At 37.6% G+C, this 22,448-nt stretch overlaps 1 protein-coding gene and 1 long non-coding RNA gene across 2 annotated transcripts in view; both read right to left on the bottom strand.

Annotated features, from left to right (window-relative positions):
* Positions 1-238: 238 nt before the first annotated feature.
* Positions 239-22,448, bottom strand: part of LOC115417766 (uncharacterized) — a 56,814-nt gene continuing 34,604 nt past the window's right edge. Inside the window, exons 21-33 of the mRNA XM_030131817.1 lie at positions 19,133-19,319; positions 17,772-17,885; positions 17,370-17,660; positions 15,314-15,447; positions 9,942-10,128; positions 8,573-8,686; positions 8,255-8,461; positions 8,003-8,148; positions 6,612-6,712; positions 6,147-6,274; positions 2,047-2,177; positions 1,264-1,365; positions 239-355 (exon numbers count right to left, since the gene is read on the bottom strand). Of these exons, the coding sequence (XP_029987677.1) occupies positions 239-355; positions 1,264-1,365; positions 2,047-2,177; positions 6,147-6,274; positions 6,612-6,712; positions 8,003-8,148; positions 8,255-8,461; positions 8,573-8,686; positions 9,942-10,128; positions 15,314-15,447; positions 17,370-17,660; positions 17,772-17,885; positions 19,133-19,319 (1,959 nt within the window). The remainder of the gene's footprint in view (positions 356-1,263; positions 1,366-2,046; positions 2,178-6,146; positions 6,275-6,611; positions 6,713-8,002; positions 8,149-8,254; positions 8,462-8,572; positions 8,687-9,941; positions 10,129-15,313; positions 15,448-17,369; positions 17,661-17,771; positions 17,886-19,132; positions 19,320-22,448) is intronic.
* LOC115429381 (uncharacterized) lies at positions 13,267-17,252 on the bottom strand. The gene is made up of 3 exons (XR_003936775.1): positions 17,118-17,252; positions 15,743-15,817; positions 13,267-15,447 (listed from the first exon to the last, which is right to left on the bottom strand). It is a non-coding gene; the product is annotated as an uncharacterized LOC115429381 (long non-coding RNA).

Raw genomic sequence — 22,448 nt, 5'->3', positions numbered from 1 at the left:
TCTCTTTGCAGACCGCAGATACTCCAGGTTTTTTTGATCCGTCCAGATCATGAATGGAATTTCAGTCCCCTCCAGCCAGTGGCGCCATTCTTCCAGGGCCACCTTGATGGCTAGCAACTCCCTGTTGCCGATGTCATAGTTACTCTCCACTTTGGACAGTCTCCTGGAGAGAAAAGCGCACGGGTGAAGCCTGTTGTCCTTTGGAGAGCGTTGCGAAATGACTGCCCCGACCCCCAGATCAGAGGCGTCCACCTCCACGATGAACTGACGAGCCGGATCCGGAACCGACAGAATGGGGGCCGAAGTGAACGCCCTTTTCAACTTCACAAACGCTGCATCTGCTTCGGGGTTCCATCTGAAAACGGACTTGGGAGAGGTTAGAGCATGCAAAGGGGCAGCCACACTGCTGAACCCCCTAATGAACTTCCTGTAGAAGTTAGCGAATCCAAGGAATCTCTGGACATCCTTACGACTGGTGGGCGTGGGCCAATCCCCGACAGCACTGACCTTGTCTGGGTCCATCTGGACACTCCCCTCCGCAATGATGAAACCCAGAAAGGAAACAGACGGGCGGTGAAACTCACACTTCTCAGCTTTAACAAACAGTTGGTTCTGGAGAAGTCTTTGGAGCACCTGGCGGACATGCTGGACGTGTGACCCCTCATCCGGAGAAAAAATAAGAATATCATCCAGATACACAAATACAAAAACATTGAGCATGTCACGTAACACGTCATTGACTAAAGCCTGGAAAACAGCAGGGGCATTAGTGAGACCAAACGGCATCACTAAATACTCATAGTGTCCGCTTGGGGTGTTAAAGGCAGTCTTCCACTCATCCCCTTCTCTGATTCTCACCAAGTGATATGCATTACGGAGGTCTAACTTGGTGAATACTTTGGCCCCGTGTAATAGTTCGAATGCTGAAGACATGAGGGGTAATGGATATCTATTACGGATGGTAATGTCATTAAGGCCACGGTAGTCAATACAGGGGCGTAGCGTCTTATCCTTCTTGTCGACGAAAAAAAACCCTGCCCCGGCTGGAGATGAGGATGGACGAATCAGGCCGGCCGCCAGGGACTCATCAATATACTTTTTCATAGCGGCCGTCTCCGGGCCAGACAGAGAATACAGCCTCCCCTTAGGGGGACAGGTACCAGGACGCAAATCAATAGCACAGTCATACGGTCTGTGAGGGGGCAGCGCAGTAGCGTGTGACTTATTAAATACCTCCTTAAGGTCGTGATAACACTCGGGTACCTTACTAAGAGCAGGGAACACCGTCTCCTGCTCCTCCGGAGAAATGACAGGTGCCACAGTGACCTGGACTGGCTTGGACGGAGGATCAGGATTCCGGACCCCCTCACGACAGGAACAACACCCTTCTCCCCAAGCTTGGACCTCCCCCGTTTGCCAGTTAATACAGGGGTTATGGAAAGATAGCCAGGGGTGACCTAATATAAGAGGGTGAGAGTCAGAACGATAAACATGAAAACTGATTTCCTCAGAGTGACCATCTTTGAACCGGACAGTAACTGGTTGAGTCCGTTGAGTCACTCTACAGATAATGTGATTGTCTAAAGCCCTCGCCTCCAGGGGCTTCAGAACCGGGAGCAGGCTGAGGTGGAGCTGCTTAACTAATTCTTCATCCATAAGATTAGCGTCAGACCCGGAGTCTATCAGGACTGGAAGCTGCAGAGACACAGAACTAGAGCATACACAGACCAAGGGCTGAACACGAGAGGCGCTGGACACACAGAACGTTCTGCTCAAAAGAGAGTCCTCACCTGCCATCGTTCTAGGTTTCACTGGGCAGTTGCTGACTCGGTGCCCCTCCTGACCACAGTATAGGCACAGACCAGCCACCAGACGGCATTGACGTTCCTCTGCCGACAGACGAGTCCGACCCACTTGCATCGGTTCCACTTTCGAACCCCCGCTGGACTCAGGTACTGGGTGAGGGGGTTCTGAGTGGGGCTTACTCACGGAGGGCTGGCGGTTCCATGATGGTTCTGGCTGCCAAAACGCCGACTGGTCAGTAACCTGAATAGCTGCCTCGATGACATCATCCAGTGAATGGAGTTCCTGCCGGAGCGCCATCTCACAACCAACGGTGCGGTTGAGACCACTCTGGAATGCAGAGATCAGAGACTTCTCGTTCCATTCAGCTTCTGCTGCCAGAGAACGAAACTCACTGATATACTGCCTAATGGGGCGATCTCCCTGCCTCAGCCTCATGAGTTTTTGACTGGCCTGTGGTCCGCGGCTAGGATGGTCATAAATCCTTTTTAGCTCAGCCATCAAACCCGAGGCTGACTGAGTGATGGGAGACCCTTGTTCATAGGCTGCGTTGAAAAGGCTTAAAGGAGGGCCTTCCAACAGGCTAGCAATATATGCAACCTTAGCTATCTCATTAGCAAAACGGCGGGGCTGGGAATCAAAAATGAGCTGGAGTTGTGTACAAAAATTACGGCAAGTATCAGGGTTACCTGTGTACTTAGATGGAGGTGGGATGTTAGGTTCCTCCAAGGTTTTAACGGGTGAGACAGAGTTAATGTTCTCGACTGGCGGGACTGGAGCAGAAGCCTGATTACGGGAAAACTGGGAAAACTGTGAGGACAGCTGAGTCATCTTGTCCACCAGGGAATGCAAAATCTGTTCATGTCCCCCCAGACGTTGCCCCTGGGACCTGACTGCCTCCCGGACCTGGTCTAGGTCTGCTGGGTTCATTATATTGGCCAGTTTGTACTGTGATGGGACTAGTACAAAGGCTGAACCCAAATGCAAGACCAGAACACAGATGACCAATTGAGAGTGTTTATTAAACACAATCACAGTAGTAAAAACACAGCACAAAAAAGTTAATACGTCTGTGAAGGTGTGTGATACAGGACTCTTCGTCCGGGCTGTGAGCGGGGAATATGAATGGTCAGCACGGCCGAGCCGGAGGATTCCCGTCAACTAGGGCAAAACAGAGGATAGTCAAAAAACAAGCCAGGTCATACACAGGAGGGCAATTCAGGAGGCAACGGGGCATGAGGGAAAGGCTACTCACGGTCAAGGTCCAGGCGAGGGTCGAAACACAAGGTAACACGTTGGAGGCTGAGGTGATCAGGGAATAGGCAGAATCAGAAGTCGATGTTTGAACCAGGTCAGAACCAGACGAGCAGGAAGACGAGGAACAGGCAGAATCGGTGGTCGGAAGGCAAAACGGGTCAAAACGGGCAGACAGACTGACAGGTATCCAAAAACGCTGCTAAGTGAGCACACAAAGGTAGAACACAAACTGGCAAAGGAACAGGGGAAAACACAGGGTTTAAATACACAAGAGGGCGGGAAGACAATTGGACACAGGTGGAGATAATCAGGGAGGAGTCAGGTAATCAGGAGCAGGTGAAACAATCAAGGAGGGGAAGTAAAGACACCAGAAATGACACAAGAGGGAAACTTAACAAAATAAAACAGGAAATGACAGACAAAACAGAAAACACAGACACAGTCTGGGAGCAGACATGACAATTTTTTCTCGTAATTATGAGATAATTATCTCATTAATTCAGAAAAACAGAGCCGAAATTATTTTTTTGTGTGAATGCAATACGCTTCCGTAGAATCCCATCCAGTTTGGCCAAATAATCCATCAAGTTCAATGGACATTTTCGGTTAGGTAGCAATTTCCGTTGGTGATCTGTCCATCCCATTAGGAGAAAATGTCCCTTTTCCATTGCGTTTGTCCGTCTCATCAATACGTATGTTCCTTGTGTTGCAGCTGGTTTAGACACAGAAGAGGACTAGAGTAGGACTGCAGCAAAAGTTGGTATTTTCAAGCCAACATTTGTTCGAGTCCCTCACATCAGCTCTGTGCCCTCACTGCAGAACTGAGATCTGTTCACGTTCAAGGCAGCACACGTAAACACTACATGAGGCGTTCAGGAACAATTAGAATAATTAGGAAATTACAACACTTTTCAAAATCGTCAAATATTCAGAATATTCAAATACAACATTAAAAAAAATGAATGGCGGTGTCTGTGAACCATGTCTGTGAACCGTGTAATCACAATACTACATTTTAAACTCTGTAATTATCTATATTTCCCACACTTGCCCTTTAACACATCACAACACTTTGCACCATGTGCTCAGGTAGTTTTGTCGATGAGGTCTGACGTTACATTTTGGTGCATTATGGGAAGTGAAGTTCTTCTCCGGCAAAGTTACTATCAAATCCTCCGCATTTTAATCATATACATCTAGAATAAGGACAAAAGTAAGCCTACTCACCAAATCCCTTTTTTTTGTTGCTTTTTTTAGGTGCTTTGCTTAAATTTCTGTCAGAGCCAATTGATAGTGACAATGCCACCTCCTCACAAGCTGAAGGTATTTATTGGGCTACATGGAATTAGTTACATCACAGTCTAGGAAAAAAATCTTAGCATTATTAAATCTATCACAATCAGTACTAATTGCATATTATTATATAATGAATAGGCCTAATAATAATAATTATTATTATTTTTCTTCTTCGGTGATTCGACCACCACATCTTCGCGTATTAGGGGCCTCACTTTACTTTCTTGCCTAGGGCCCCCAGATATCTTGAAACGGCCCTGCCTGTGTGAGTCCCACAGTCATTAAAGCTGACCTTTGTGCAGACTTGTCTGTTCAGTCCAGTACACCAGACTTTCAGACTTTTATCTCCATCCTTCATTCATCGGACTCCTGTTTGCTCCCCTTGGTTGTTGTTTCTGTTAATAAATCCGTTTTTTCCCCTCCACATGTGCATTTGAGTTTTATCCATACACATCCTAGACAGACTGTGGTCAGTGACAGGAGAAGCAGCGCGAGTGAAGCGTCAGATTCAGAGGTACACATATCGGATGCGGGGACGGCGATAATGGATTGGATGCTGGACGGCCGTTATGGATGATTGACAGGAGGCTCAGCCAGGTTCAGCCAATTATTTCATTCGGACCAAATGAAATGATTGGTCAGACTTTTATCAGAAACATATGAGAACTAAACATTTTTGAGTTTCAATACCTGGTGGATTTCTTTTACATTTTAGTTTGACATGCGCTTATTAGGAGCATTTTAAGATGACAAAAGAAAAGTGTAAAAATGCCACATCATACGGTATAGCTTTAAGCTCCAGTATTTTATACTTTTCATACATCAGTGAATTTTTTGATGTGACTATTGAATTATTTCTGTAGGAAGAAGCTTTGTAGAAGCCAGTGAGCAGGAGTCTTTCCTTTGAATCATATATTTCCCTTCGTCATGTACTAGAAATTAGCATCAGAGATAAACAACAACAAACATAAGCACCGATTCATGAAATTTGCAGCAGTAGGATTTTTGGATTTTGTGAGGAATAAAATGACATTTGCATGGTATATTGCACTATTGCTGTTATTATAAATACATTTGATTTATATATTTTACATTCTGTTATAGAATATCTTATATACCACTTATTTATTCTTACTTTTTATCTTTCTTATCTATATATTTTTATCTACTTTTTTAAAATTTTTTTTTTTTTTACCTTTTTTTAAATGCAAAGTATTTAAGTAGCAAGGTGAGAGTTTCTCTATCTAACAGTATCTCAGTTGTCTGTATGTCCTGTGTATCTAGTGAATTAAGTATAAAAACAAACAAACAAACTTTGAACTGTTCTCATGTTGCAGTAGCAATTCCCCTCGACAACAGTGTAAAACTTCGAAAACAATAACAAGTCAAACAGATACACGTTGATATCAAGGTATTAGGGTTTATCTTTCCATCCATAAACTAATGAAGCATAAACCTGCTGTTGTGCATTTTACTGAGCCACTACTTATGTAGTTCAGTGCAACAGGTTTTAACACAAACAGAATTTCACTAATTCATATAAATTTTGGGGTATATTGATCAGCACCTTATGCTATACATGTATAAAGTAAAGCAAAATAGAAATGTCATTGAATGTTGTTAAAAATATTTTTTATTTTGTTTTTAGGTGAGGTAACATTTCTGTTTGTTTGTTTGTTTGTTTGGGTTTTTTTGGAGGGGATTGCCTCTGATTTTACATGCATTAGAAGAAGACAAATGTGAAATCTGTCACAAGAGTCTAACACATTTTTACTGAAGTGCCTTTTCACAGATGAAGAATTCTTTCTGTTTGCAAGATCGATCATTCCAGTTTATCAGAGGGTCCTTCTCTTGACCCGAAAGCTCAGCACAGTCTTCTCCTCTACAACAATTATTCGGCTGTCCACGTTTCCAGTACCTGCAGAGGAGATAAAGACAAACTCCATCTGTACTTTCAGAGAATAAAAATATCAATCTAAACATAGAATTATGTTTGTTTGTTTGTTTGTTTGTTTGTTTGTTTTTTTAAGAACATTCTATTACATATTATAAAGACACAATCATTGCTATAAATCACATCAGATCTAATCTTCTTCACATCAGTATGTCTGTATATCTCTGTTTTGTTAAGTCATTACAGACTGTAACCCTGCATTAAGGTTTGGTTTAATTAACTCTAAACATCACAGTGTTCTGATATTCTCTGCATTTTCTATGTACCACAAGCAGGATTTATACAAAAATGAGAGTCTTACGTTCTGCCAACATTTTCTCCATTTACCCATTTCCAGACACCTTCGTTCTCAAGATCATTCAGACCAATCCACAAACGCTGCTTCAATGAGCTGATGAATCTCTGCATGTCATACAAAGAAATTGTTAGTCAGTAATGGGTAATTTATTTTCATTCAGCTTTCCTCCTTATAGTAGCTGCTGAGCCATCATGGTTTATAAATGTGGATTTTTATTCCATTGTACTGAAGTCAGCTGTGAGTTAAAGGCCTGTCCTGTGGAAGAGAGATCACTCCTCACTTCCTTTCTGTACTCTGTGTATGTGATATATGGAGATCTGACCTTCAGACAAAAAAGGATTCCAAGTTTACTTTAACATACGTCAAACTAATGAGGTTTATGATCAAATTTCATCTAATTTAAAACACTGATTAACAATGATTATTATACTGTCAACAAAACAGGATTGTTCCGTACTGTGAAGTGTTTAACCCATAAAGACCCAAACAGCCACTGATGACCAAAACCATCTACTGATCTAAAATGTTTAATATCTGTTGATCCATTAATCCTATCAATACATGTAAATAATCAGTGTGAAATTACAGTTTGTCATCTTTTCATGGTCATCAGATATGAGTCATTTGGACGTTCAGAGGCTCCATCCTGAACGTGGAAACACTGTCATCTTCTACAGCATTGATTCACCAGTAAAACGCATGGAGTTTGACAAGTGACAGTGGATGGAGATGCATATTTTTTTACATTCAGTTATTGATATCTTTGCTGAAAATGTAACTTTTTCTTCAGTTTTCTGTGTTTCTGGTTTAATAACTTTTGAATTTATGCTGAGCTTTTATGATCACCTACATGGTCAGTAAATTGAATGTCAGAAAATACATGATTTTCACTGATAAAAGGAAAAATACAGAGGATATTATAATAAATGGTAATAAATCACTTAAGAAAGGTTAAATCTACAGAAAAATTCATTTGGAAAAAGTCACAAAAGTAAAACTTTTTAAAAAAAATTCAGTTCTAAGTACAATAATAATAATAATAATAATAATAATAATAATAATAATTGGTTTCATATGTTCATTTTTATCTCCATATTTTGTCATTTTTCAGACGTCACTGAAATCTTTTAATGTGTTTATTGTTTTGTTTTTGTTTTGACTTTGTAGAAGTCAGTGAGGAGGACTCTTCCTTTTGAATTCTATATTTCCCTTTGTCGTGTATTGGAAATTAGCATTAGAGATAAACAATAACAAACATAACCACTAATTCATGACAGTTACAGCAGTAGGATTTTTGGAGTTTGTGAGGAATATATTGACATTTGCATGTGACAAAAATATGAACAAAAAGGGCAAGTTTTCATTTTTCAATCCATTATCAGACATGAACTCACCTGTTCCTCTTCATTAGATACAACTGCAAGTGTTGCACCACGGTTTTCACAGTCCTGTTTGCTGACATGCCAGGTTTTTTTTGAGTTGGAAATAAAATAACAATGACCACCAAACCTCGTCCAAAAATCAGGACAAGAAGATGCCTCTACAAAAATAACCAACACAAACATGAATACCTTTGTATAAAACATAGTATATTACAGCTGAGGGAAACAAGTTCACAAAAAAGTTCTAGATCATTATTTACTCACCCAGAAGCTGCTTATGCAACTCATCTCTTTCTTTAGTCAGATTGGTGTTGATTGCCTCTAACTGGTCTCTCTCAATGGTCAGGTTGGTTTTCTCATCTTCTAACAGTCTGCTCCTTTTGGTCAGGTTCTGATTAGACCTTTCCAAATTCCCATTGCTTTCCTGAAGCTCCATTCTCAGATTTCTTTCTGAGCGCCAACTGGCTATGCCTTGAATAAAATTGAATCACAGGAAACCAAGGATTACATATTTACACCATGTATCATATTTTGTATTTGGGCTCAGTATTTCCACTGGTTGAATGAAGATCAAAAACTTACTGATGCTCATTAAGACAATGACAGCAACCAGGAGGAGAAAACACAGCAGTCCCAAGAGCAGTAAAGCAGTTTTGACGTAGTTTCTCTTCTCTGAATTCACATCGACAGAATTAACTATGAACATAAATAAACAGATGATAATTATTAAAAATAGTATTTAATTTCTGTTACATATGGGTGCCTTTATGAAACTGGTCCCTAAAAACAGGACATGGGAGTTAAAAATTCCAACCTGATGTAGACTAATGTTATGAAGCAAGTTTGGAAGCACTTTGGATCTATTTTTTGATTGATTGACTGATTGATTGACTGATTGATTGACTGATGTATTTAATTCGAACATGAATGTCAAACAGAAGAAGATAAATAAACAAAACACTTAAACATAAGACATATAATACACTTTGGATCTACTTTAAAAATAAATTCTTTCTGACATAAACAAGAAATAATTTTTCAGATGAAACACATTTTTAAATTGTTTTGCAATATTTTTGTATAAAAATCCACACGTGAAACGGTCAAAAGGACACAAAAATTATGTGCTACTATTTTTACCTCCGCCAAGGAGGTTATGTTTTTGCTGGCATCTGTCTTTCTGTCTGTCTGTCCGTTTGCAAGATTACTCAAAAAGTTATGGACGGATTTGGATGAAAATTTCAGGAAATGTTAATACTGGTGCAAGAAAAAAATTATTAAATTTTGGTGGTGATCGGGGGGGGACGGGGGACAGGACTGATCTGCCTTGGCGGAGATCTGCGCTCTCCGAGTGCTTTTCTAGTTTTAAATATCTTTTTATTCTCTCACAGGTACATTTTGGGACTTGAACTAATTTTGCAAAGCAGACTGTTTAACAAAAATGACAGCAATTGCAAAATCATTCACGATTTATTTGTGTTTAAATGGGCAGGTTCTGTATGTAACGCCAGCGGACACAATGGGTTACACACGAAACCTGGAATGAGACTGAGATTCATGAAAAATCTGCATGTCTGGATTAGAAAAACCACTACGATCACCAAATTTAACAGCGGTAAATAAGACCATTTCAAACCATGTTGTCCAGATCCAATGCACTGTCCCAATTTTGGTCCTATTTTTAGCCCAAATATTTTATTTAAAAAAATTCATTAATTTTGGGATGGCTCAGAGCAAGAGTATAATTTTTTTTTGCATTTATCTGAGGTCATCATTAGGTACATCCTCAGGGGAAATACGTCTAAATTTCTCTTTTATTATTGAGTCTAAAAAAGCTGGCAGGTAACAAAATGAACCCAGTTTCACAGAAGCACCCATACTCAAATATGAAGATGAGCTTAAAAACACATTATTTAACTGTATAAGCCGTTACACAGGTGTATATACATACTCTGCTGTTGGTCCTCAGTGGTGTTGTCCTCTACTGTAGGAGGTGAGTTCCCCTCTGCCCAGAAGTTGTCATAAATCTTCACACTATCCACATAATCCTTTATATTTTTGTCACTCTCTTCTTCATTGCCAGCTTCATTTTTCTGAAACCTAACTTTCTTGGTGAGGTCTGGTTTGGCATAGATATCCTCAGACATCACAGTATGTCACCTTTTCTCTCTATGTATGAATCCAGTTAAAATGGAAGGTCCTGTTCATGACTTCTGTATAACTATGCAGTACATCTACCTGTTTTTTAGAGGGAGGGAAGTGTGAGATTTAACCAAAAAGGGAAGAAAAGAAATAACATTAAGTAGAACTATTGAGTGACCTCATTACTTTTTACACTGTTGGTTGACTTGGTCATGTACAGGGTGTCCCATAAGTGTCCACACATAGGAAAAATAAACGTTTCTTGACATAAACCATTTTTATTTATATAATATGCTCTATATGACTGCCATTTTGTCGGGAACACATTTCAATGCGTGTCCTCCACTGCTGAAGAACTATAAAGAAGAAATATAAAGAAATACATGTTAGAACCATATGTATTATGTCTCCTATGTATGGAGACTTATGGGACACCCTGTATTTTAAATGACTTATTGTCTTCATCTGTACAGCAAATATGAAGATGAGCTTAAAAACACATTATTTAACTGTATAAGCCGTTACACAGGTGTATATACATACTCTGCTGTTGGTCCTCAGTGGTGTTGTCCTCTACTTTCGGAGGTGAGTTCCCCTCTGCCCAGTAGTTGTTATAAATCTTCACACTATCCACACAATCCTTTACATTTTTGTCACTCTCTTCTTTGTTGCTTCCTTCGTTTTGTTGAAACCTAACTTCCTTGGTGAGGTCTGGTTTGACATCACGGTATATCAACTTCCATTTTCCTTCGACCTAATAAATGTCTGATGATGTGAGGACCTCTCTGTTTTCTCTTCAGCTTATTTTAGCATTTGCATAAAACTGTACAGTACCTCTGCCTGTAATTTAGAAGGGAAGTACTGGATGTTATCTGGACTCTAATGTTTACAGAAGGGAAGAAATGCCATGAATTAGAACAATAAACTGGCCTGATCATCATATCAGGTTTCAGTATTCCTACATAAACATTTACTGTGACTTATTATGTCACTTATGAACACAGTTGCACAGGATGAAGAAATGACAAAATGTATGATTCTACCAAGTTGTCAAAAAAATGTTTTTAGGTTAAAGTCAGGAGGCTCATGTCATGAAGTAGCATGGATATTATTATTATTATTATTATTATTATTATTATTATTATTATTATTATTATTATTATTATTATTATTATTATTATTATTATCATATTGGGGGAAGCCATGGCTCGGAAGGTAGAGTGGGTTGTCCAGTAACCAAAAGGTTGGTGGTTCGAATCCTGCTCTGTCCTAGTCATGTGCCATTGTGTCCTTAGGCAGGACATCTCATCCTCCTTGCCTCCAGTGCTGCTACTCTGAATGAATGTGTGAATGTTCGGTGGTGGTCGAAGGCGTCGTAGGCATGAATTGGCAGTCATGCTTCTGTCAGCCTGCCCCAGGGCAGCTGGGGTTACATATGTAGTTTACCACCACCAGAGTGGGAATGTGTGTGTGAATAAAGAATGCATCCACTGTGTGTGCTTTGAGTATGTGTTAATAGAAAACCACTATATAAATCTGATCCATTATTGTTATTATCATTATTATATGATACAGAGATGGGTGACAGCTACTATAAGGACAGTGTTCTGTCTGTAAGTGTGTTAAAGGGATCATATTTTGCTTTTTTAAATGGAATTATGCATTTTAAAACATTTCCCTGTGGTCTACATAAACTGTAAATGCTATGCTTGGGTCTGAATTCTTCATTAATTCAACTCCACAGGTCCATCTTCCACCCCGTTCAGCCATTTGTGCTCATTAATACAACCAACAACTGAACATTTTAGGTAATCGCCTCCAAGTTTGGACATATTTTCAGCGTGGACTACAACCGCTGCTGCTGATACACAGTTATGGCGTACTCTGAGAAATGTTCGTCTGAAGTCTTGACCTTATATGTGCAAATGTTATTCCTGCTATAACTAGTTATAGACGTAAGGAATTAAGCAGGAATTAAAACAGGTTGTAGAAATCCACTCGATTTTTGCCAAACTGAATATAAAGATAGCGTTGCAGCACCTGGAGGGTTCAAATTCAAACTTTATGAACTATTAGGGTCCAAATACACAAATAAATGAACCAAAGACTAATAAAAGTAGTTTTAGCAAAATATGACCCTTTCAAATTGGAAGAAAAGTCAAATGCCATTCGAATGAATTTAGTTCGACAGTGTTCAAGTGTTCATTCATGTGTGATCTCAGAAAAGTACCAAGGCCTCGGCCATGTGTTAAACTCTTGTCATTTAGAGAAAATAACCATTGCAGCCTTGGTAGAGATATGCCATAATCCAAAGTAACACAGATCCCAGGATGACAGACATAACTATGTTCCAGACAGACCTTGCATTGTTTTTCCACAACTGTCAGACTGAGACCTGAGGAGACAGTCATTTGAGTTTGGATTTGTCAAACTCTTCCCTCCTTCTTCGGAGAATAAATCACCTGATTAAATCCACATCCTGGTTGCGAGTGATATTTTTCTAATAGTGGTGAACCTGCTCTTGACATCAGAACCAGGGAATAATTCCAACAGATTCAAGTAAAAAAACAGACTTTGATTATCTCATGCAAATATTTCATGAATACTTGTCCCATGTAAACAGAGCTGCAGTCAGTAGATAAAAATAGCATTTACTGAAAAGATTAAGGGTAGTTTTAAGTTTAAATAAATATATTTAAACCAGTAATTGATTCAGTCTTAGCCAATTTTAATAGAAAAAAGCATTAAATTACATAATTCAGAGAAGACATTGATAATGAAAGAATAGAAATTGGATATATGTTATTCATTTTAGAATCACTGCTTTCAGTCATTTCCAAATTTTCACTTTATTTCACAATTTTTTCACAATAAAGTTGCATTATACCATATTGGAGCTGTTAGTCTTTTAGGGGGGATGTTAAATGAAGAGGTAAATAAACGACTGATTACAATCGGACTTTCTGCATTGATAAGTTTCAAAATAATTAAACAAACTAAATGCTATTCCAGGGTATGAAATTATAACTTTTTACCTTCATCTTGCAGAAAACTCAATTTGATTTAGTTCAGTGGTCATGGAGAAATATGGATCTTTGAAAAGCATGTCAGAAGTCCATTCCCAGAGACGCGTTGTCCATTGTGTTCATGCCTTACAAATATGAAGTTGTTCATTGTGTTCTCACACAAAAATATCTCTTTTGAAAAAGTGACTGCTTGTTTCTTTTCATTTTCAACTAACGAAATGAATAATGACTTACATCCAAAAGGAAGCAGATTTCTGAGTTTTGCAAACGTTGGTAAGGTGCAAAAATGAATGATTAAAGAAAGATATTACATTATTAACTCATGGAAGACTGGATTGAGCTCCTTCTTCTTCCTCCTCCCTGCACAGAATTTGAATTCATTTGTTCGTTGCCCCGTCAGTTGTGAGTAAAATATTTTCATTCATATGGATGCCAAGAGCATCCACGTGCCAAACTTGGAAGAAAGGAACCTGTGACATGCTTTACAAAGATCCACATTTCTCGGTGACCACTGAACTAAATTAAATGGGGTTTTCTGCAAGATGTAGGTAACAAGTTATAATTTCATACCCTGGAATAGCATTTAGATTGTTCAATTATTTTAAAACTTATCAATGCGGAAAGTCCAATTGTAATCAGACATTTATTTACTTCTTCATTTAACATTCTCCCTAAAAGCCTCGATTTAGATTTTATCCCATTCTATGTAAATGAACTGTGTGTGAAAGTGTATGAAGAGATTCAATCACTTCCTTTATATACTCTGTGCATGACATATGGAGATCTAAGGATTTCCATGTTTACTTTCACATATATCCAATTAATGAGGTTCATGATCATATTTCAGTTAAATTAAAACTGATTAACAATGATTATTATCATACTGTCACCAAAACAGGATTGTTGAGTACTGTGAAGTATTTGAATTTACAGTAAAAACAATCCATTTTTAATTGGTTTCATATGTTAAGTTTTGTGTCCACATTTTGTGTCACTTTTTTACACACCACTGAAATCTTTTAATGTGTTTATTGTTTTGTTTTTGTTTGTACATTTACAGTCATATGTCGACTGCCAACTGTTTTTGTGAGCGGAGCAGGACTGTTCAGGACGGGGAAATACTAAATACAATCACTACTCTATGCTGATTAAAAACTACATATTTGTGTTTTAAGCTCCAGTATTTTGTATTTTTCATACATCAGTGAATTTTTTGATATGACTATTGAATTATTTCTGTAGGAAGAAGCTTTGTAGAAGCCAGTGAGCAGGAGTCTGTCCTTTGAATCATATATTTCGCTTCATCATGTACTGGAAATTAGCATCAAAGATAAACGATAACAAATATAACCACCAATTCATGACAGTTACAGCAGTAGGATTTTTGGATTTTGTGAGGAATAAAATGACATTTGCATGGTGTATTGCACTACTGCTGTTATTCTAAATGGATTGGATTTATATCTTTTATGTTCTACTATAGAATATCTTTTATACCACTTATTTATTCTTACTTTTTTTTTCTTATCTTTATATTTTTATCTACTTTTTTTTTTTTTTTTTTTTTACATTTTTTACATGCACAGTATTTAAGTAGCAAGGAGAGAGAGAAACAGTATCTCAGTTGTCTGTATGTCCTGTGTATCTAGTGAATTAAGTATAAAAACAAACAAACAAACTTTGAGCTGTTCTCATGTTGCAATAGCAATTCCCCTTGACAACAGTGTAAAACTTTGAAAACAATAGCAAGTCAAACAGATGCACGTTGATATCAAAGTATTAGGGTTTATCTTTTCATCCATAAACTAATGAAGCATAAACCCGCTGTTGTGCATATTATTGAGCCACTACTTATGTAGTTCACTGCAAGAGGTTGTAACACAAACAATAGAATTTCACTAATTCATATAAATTTTGGGGTATATTGATCAGCACCTTATGCTAAACATGTATAAAGTAAAGCAAAATAGAAATGTCATTGAATGTTAACATTTTTTCTTTTGTTTTTAGGAGAGGTAACATTTCGGTTTATTTGTTTGTTTGTTTGTTTGTTTTTTGGGGGGGGGTTTGACTCTGATTTTACATGCGTTAGAAGAAGACAAATGTGAAATCAGTCACAAGAGTTAAACACATTGATGCTCAAGTGCCTTCTCACAGATGAAGAGTTCTTTCTCATTGCAAGATCGATCATTCCAGGTTTTAAGAGGGTCCCTCTCTTGACCCAAAAGCTCACCACAGTCTTCTCCACCACAAGGTTTACAATCATCTGGCTGTCCCTGTTTCCAGTACCTGCAGAAGAGATAAAGACAAACTCCATCTGTACTTTCCAGAGAACTTTCTGTTACATATTTATAAAGACACAATCATTGCTATAAATCACATCAGATCTAATCTTCTTCACATCAGTATGTCTGTATATCTCTGTTTTCTTAAGTCGTTACAGACTGTAACCCTGCATTAAGGTTTGGTTTAATTAACGGTAAACATCACAGTGTTCTGATATTCTCTGCATTTTCAATGTACCACAAGCAGGATTTATACAAAAATGAGAGTCTTATGTTCTGCCAACATTTTCTCCATTTACCCATTTCCAGACACCTTCGTTCTCAAGATCATTCAGACCAATCCACAAACGCTGCCCCAATGAGCTGATGAATCTCTGCATGTCATACATAGAAATTATTAGTCAATAACGGTTGATTTATTTTCATTCAGCTTTCCTCCTTATAGTAGCTGCTGAGCCATCCTGGTTTATAAATGTGGATTTTTATTCCATTGTACTGAAGTCAGCTGTGAGTTAAAGGCCTGTCCTGTGGAAGAGAGATCACTCCTCACTTCCTTTCTGTACTCTGTGTATGTGATATATGGAGATCTGACCTTCAGACAAAAAAAGGATTCCAAGTTTACTTTAACATATGTCAAACTAATGAGGTTTATGATCAAATCAACTAATTTAAAACACTGATTAACAATGGTTATTATTATTATTATTATACTGTCAGCAAAACAGGATTGTTCCGTACTGTGAAGTGTTTAACCCATAAAGACCCAAACAGCCACTGGTGACCAAAACCATCTACTGATCTAAAATGTTTAATATCTGTTGATCCATTAATCCTATCAATACATGTAAATAATCAGTGTGAAATACAGTTTGTCATGTTTTCATGGTCATCAGATATGACCCATTTCAGAGGCTCCGTACTGAACGTGGAAACACTGTCATCTTCTACAGCATTGATTCACCAGTAAAACCCTTGGAATTTGACAAGTGACAGTGGATGGAGATGCATATTTTTACATTCAGTTATTGATATCTTTGCTGAAAATGTAGCTTTTTCTTCAGTTTTCTGTGTTTCTGGTTTAATAACTTTTGAACTTATGCTGAGCTTTTATGATCACCTACATGGTCAGTAAATTGAATATCAGAAACTACATGATTTTCACTGATAAAAGGCAAAATAAAGAAAAGGATAATATTATAATAAATGGTAATAAATCACTTAAGAAAGGTTAAATCTACAGAAAAATTCATTTGGAAAAAGTCACAAAAGTAGCACTGGGTTGTTGTTTTTTTAAATTCAGCTTGAAGTAAAAAAAAAAAAACAAAAACAAAAAAAAACTAATAATTGGTTTCATATGTTTATTTTTATCTCCATATTTTGTCATTTTTCAGACGTCACTGAAATCTTTTAATTTGTTTATTGTTTTGGTTTTTTTTTGACTTTGTAAAAGTCAGTGAGGAGGACTCTTCCTTTTGAATTCTATATTTCCCTTTGTCGTGTATTGGAAATTAGCATTAGAGATAAACAATAACAAACATAACCACTAATTCATGACAGTTACAGCAGTAGGATTTTTGGAGTTTGTGAGGAATATATTGACATTTGCATCTGACAAAAATATGAACAAAAAGGGCAAGTTTTCATTTTTCAATCCACCATCTGACATGAACTCACCTGTTCCTCTTCATTAGATACAACTGCAAGTGTTGCACCACGGTTTTCACAGTCCTGTTTGCTGACATGCCAGGGTTTTTTTGAGTTGGAAATAAAATAACAATGACCACCAAACTTCCTCCATGAATCAGGACAAGAAGATACATCAACAAAAATAACCAACACAAACATGAATACCTTTGTATAAAACATAGTATATTACAGCTGAGGGAAACAAGTTCACAAAAAAGTTCTACATCATTATTTACTCACCCAGAAGCTGCTTACACAACTCATCTCTTTCTTTAGTCAGATTGGTGATGATTTCCTCTAACTGGTCTCTCTCACTGGTTAGGTTGGAGTTAATGGTTTTTAACTGGTATTGTTCACTAGTTAGATTAGAGTTAATGGCCTCCAGTTGGTCTCTCTCAATGGTCAGGTTGGTTTTCTCATCTTCTAACAGTCTGCTCCTTTTGGTCAGGTTCTGATTAGACCTTTCCAAATTCCCATTGCTTTTCTGAAGCTCCATTCTCAGATTTCTTTCTGAGCGCCAACTGGCTATGCCTTGAATGAAATTGAATCACAGGAAACCAAGGATTACATATTTACACCATGTATCATATTTTGTATTTGGGCTCAGTATTTCCACTGGTTGAATGAAGATCAAAAACTTACTGATGCTCATTAAGACAATGACAGCAACCAGGAGGAGAAAACACAGCAGTCCCAAGAGCAGTAAAGCAGTTTTGACGTAGTTTCTCTTCTCTGAATTCACATCGACAGAATTAACTATGAACATAAATAAACAGATGATAATTATTAAAAATAGTATTTAATTTTTGTTACATATGGGTGCCTTTATGAAACTGGTCCCTAAAAACAGGACATAGGAGTTAAAAATTCCAACCAGATGTCGACTAATGTTATGAAGCAAGTTTGGAAGCACTTTGGATCTATTTTTTGATTGATTGATTGACTGATTGATTGATGTATTTATTTCGAACATGAATGTCAAACAGAAGAAAATAAATAAACAAAACACTTAAACATAAGACATATAATACACTTTGGGTCTATTTTAAAAATAAATTCTTTCTGAGATAAAAGAGAAACAATTTTTCAGATGAAACACATTTTTAAATTGTTTTGCAATATTTTTGTATAAAAATCCACACGTGAAATGGTCAAAAGGACACAAAAATTATGTGCTAGTATTTTTACCTCCGCCAAGGAGGTTATGTTTTTGCCGACGTTTGCCTGTCTGTCTGTCTGTTTGCAAGATAACTCAAAAAGTTATGGACGGATTTGGATGAAAAATTCAGGAAATGTTGATACTGGTGCAAGAAACAAATGATTAAATTTTGGTGGTGATCGGGGGGGGGGGGGGGGGGGGGGGGGGGGGGACTGATCTGCCTTGGTGGAGATCTGCGCTCTCCGAGTGCTTTTCTAGTTTTAAATATTTTTTTATTCTCTCACAGGTACATTTTGGGAATTGAACTAATTTTGCAAAGCAGACTGTTTAACAAAAATGACCGCTATTGCAAAATCATTCATGATTTATTTGTGTTTAAATGGGCAGGCTCTGTATGTAACGCCAGCGGACACGATGGGTTACACACAAAACCTGGAATGAGACTGAGATTCATGAAAAACCTGCATGACTGGATTTGAAAAACCACTAGGATCACCAAATTTAACAGCGGTAAATGAGACCATTTCAAACCATGTTTTCCAGATCCAATGCACTGTCCCAATTTTGGTCCTATTTTTAGCCCAAATATTTATTTTTAAAAAATCATTAATTTTGGGATGGCTCAGAGCAAGAGTATAATTTTTTTTGCATTTATCTGAGGTCATCACTAGGTATATCCTCAGGGGAAATACGTCTAAATTTCTCTTTTATTATTGAGTCTAAAAAAGCTGGCAGGTAACAAAATGAACCCAGTTTCACAGAAGCACCCATACTCAAATATGAAGATGAGCTTAAAAACACATTATTTAACTGTATAAGCCGTTACACAGGTGTATATACATACTCTGCTGTTGGTCCTCAGTGGTGTTGTCCTCTACTGTAGGAGGTGAGTTCCCCTCTGCCCAGAAGTTGTCATAAATCTTCACACTATCCACATAATCCTTTATATTTTTGTCACTCTCTTCTTCATTGCCAGCTTCATTTTTCTGAAACCTAACTTTCTTGGTGAGGTCTGGTTTGGCATAGATATCCTCAGACATCACAGTATGTCACCTTTTCTCTCTATGTATGAATCCAGTTAAAATGGAAGGTCCTGTTCATGACTTCTGTATAACTATGCAGTACATCTACCTGTTTTTTAGAGGGAGGGAAGTGTGAGATTTAACCAAAAAGGGAAGAAAAGAAATAACATTAAGTAGAACTATTGAGTGACCTCATTACTTTTTACACTGTTGGTTGACTTGGTCATGTACAGGGTGTCCCATAAGTGTCCACACATAGGAAAAATAAACATTTCTTGACATAAACCATTTTTATTTATATAATATGCTCTATATGACTGCCATTTTGTCGGGAACACATTTCAATGCGTGTCCTCCACTGCTGAAGAACTATAAAGAAGAAATATAAAGAAATACATGTTAGAACCATATGTATTATGTCTCCTATGTATGGAGACTTATGGGACACCCTGTATTTTAAATGACTTATTGTCTTCATCTGTACAGCAAATATGAAGATGAGCTTAAAAAACACATTATTTAACTGTATAAGCCGTTACACAGGTGTATATACATACTCTGCTGTTGGTCCTCAGTGGTGTTGTCCTCTACTTTCGGAGGTGAGTTCCCCTCTGCCCAGTAGTTGTTATAAATCTTCACACTATCCACATAATCCTTTACATTTTTGTCACTCTCTTCTTTGTTGCTTCCTTCGTTTGGTTGAAACCTAACTTTCTTGGTGAGGTCTGGTTTGACATCACGGTATATCAACTTCCATTTTCCTTCGACCTAATAAATGTCTGATGATGTGAGGACCTCTCTGTTTTCTCCTCAGCTTATTTTAGCATTTGCATAAAACTGTACAGTACCTCTGCCTGTAATTTAGAAGGGAAGTACTGGATGTTATCTGGACTCCAATGTTTACAGAAGGGAAGAAATGCCATGAATTAGAACAATAAACTGGCCTGATCCTCATATCAGGTTTCAGTATTCCTACATAAACATTTACTGTGACTTATTATGTCACTTATGAACACAGTTGCACAGGATGAAGAAATGACAAAATGTATGATTCTACCAAGTTGTCAAAAAAATGTTTTGAGGTTAAAGTCAGGAGGCTCATGTCATGAAGTAGCATGGATATTATTATTATTATTATTATTATTATTATTATTATTATTATTATTATTATTATTATTATTATCATATTGGGGGAAGCCATGGCTCGGAAGGTAGAGTGGGTTGTCCAGTAACCAAAAGGTTGGTGGTTCGAATCCTGCTCTGTCCTAGTCATGTGCCGTTGTGTCCTTCAGCAAGACATCTCATCCTCCTTGCCTCCAGTGCTGCTACTCTGAATGAATGTGTGAATGTTCGGTGGTGGTCGAAGGCGTCGTAGGCATGAATTGGCAGTCATGCTTCTGTCAGCCTGCCCCAGGGCAGCTGGGGTTACATATGTAGTTTACCACCACCAGAGTGGGAATGTGTGAGTGAATAAAGAATGCATCCACTGTGTGTGCTTTGAGTATGTGTTAATAGAAAACCACTATATGAATCTGATCCATTATTGTTATTATCATTGATACAGAGATGGGTGACAGCTACTATAAGGACAGTGTTCTGTCTGTAAGTGTGTTAAAGGGATCATATTTTGCTTTTTTAAATGGAATTATGCATTTTAAAACATTTCCCTGTGGTCTACATAAACTGTAAATGCTATGCTTGGGTCTGAATTCTTCATTAATTCAACTCCACAGGTCCATCTTCCACCCCGTTCAGCCATTTGTGCTCATTAATACAACCAACAACTGAACATTTTAGGTAATCGCCTCCAAGTTTGGACATATTTTCAGTGTGGACTACAACCGCTGCTGCTGATACACAGTTATGGCGTACTCTGAGAAATGTTCGTCTGAAGTCTTGACCTTAGATGTGCAAATGTTATTCCTGCTATAACTAGTTATAGACGTAAGGAATTAAGCAGGAATTAAAACAGGTTGTAGAAATCCACTCGATTTTTGCCAAAATGAATATAAAGATAGCGTTGCAGCACCTGGAGGGTTCAAATTCAAACTTTATGAACTATTAGGGTCCAAATACACAAATAAATTAACCAAAGACTAATAAAAGTAGTTTTAGCAAAATATGACCCTTTTAAATTGGAAGAAAAGTCAAATGCCATTCGAATGAATTTAGTTCGACAGTGTTCAAGTGTTCATTCATGTGTGATCTCAGAAAAGTACCAAGGCCTCGGCCATGTGTTAAACTCTTGTCATTTAGAGAAAATAACCATTGCAGCCTTGGTAGAGATATGCCATAATCCAAAGTAACACAGATCCCAGGATGACAGACATAACTATGTTCCAGACAGACCTTGCATTGTTTTTCCACAACTGTCAGACTGAGACCTGAGGAGACAGTCATTTGAGTTTGGATTTGTCAAACTCTTCCCTCCTTCTTCGGAGAATAAATCACCTGATTAAATCCACATCCTGGTTGCGAGTGATATTTTTCTAATAGTGGTGAACCTGCTCTTGACATCAGAACCAGGGAATAATTCCAACAGATTCAAGTAAAAAAACAGACTTTGATTATCTCATGCAAATATTTCATGAATACTTGTCCCATGTAAACAGAGCTGCAGTCAGTAGATAAAAATAGCATTTACTGAAAAGATTAAGGGTAGTTTTAAGTTTAAATAAATATATTTAAACCAGTAATTGATTCAGTCTTAGCCAATTTTAATAGAAAAAACGCATTAAATTACATAATTCAGAGAAGACATTGATAATGAAAGAATAGAAATTGGATATATGTTATTCATTTTAGAATCACTGCTTTCAGTCATTTCCAAATTTTCACTTTATTTCACAATTTTTTCACAATAAAGTTGCATTATACCATATTGGAGCTGTTAGTCTTTTAGGGGGGATGTTAAATGAAGAGGTAAATAAACGACTGATTACAATCGGACTTTCTGCATTGATAAGTTTCAAAATAATTAAACAAACTAAATGCTATTCCAGGGTATGAAATTATAACTTTTTACCTTCATCTTGCAGAAAACTCAATTTGATTTAGTTCAGTGGTCATGGAGAAATATGGATCTTTGAAAAGCATGTCAGAAGTCCCTTCCCAGAGACGCGTTGTCCATTGTGTTCA

This window comes from Sphaeramia orbicularis, chromosome 1 (genome assembly GCF_902148855.1).
Source record: "Sphaeramia orbicularis chromosome 1, fSphaOr1.1, whole genome shotgun sequence".
Lineage (NCBI taxonomy): Eukaryota > Metazoa > Chordata > Actinopteri > Kurtiformes > Apogonidae > Sphaeramia > Sphaeramia orbicularis.
Note: the sequence above shows the minus strand (reverse complement) of the source record. Positions and strands in the feature narration are given on the sequence as shown.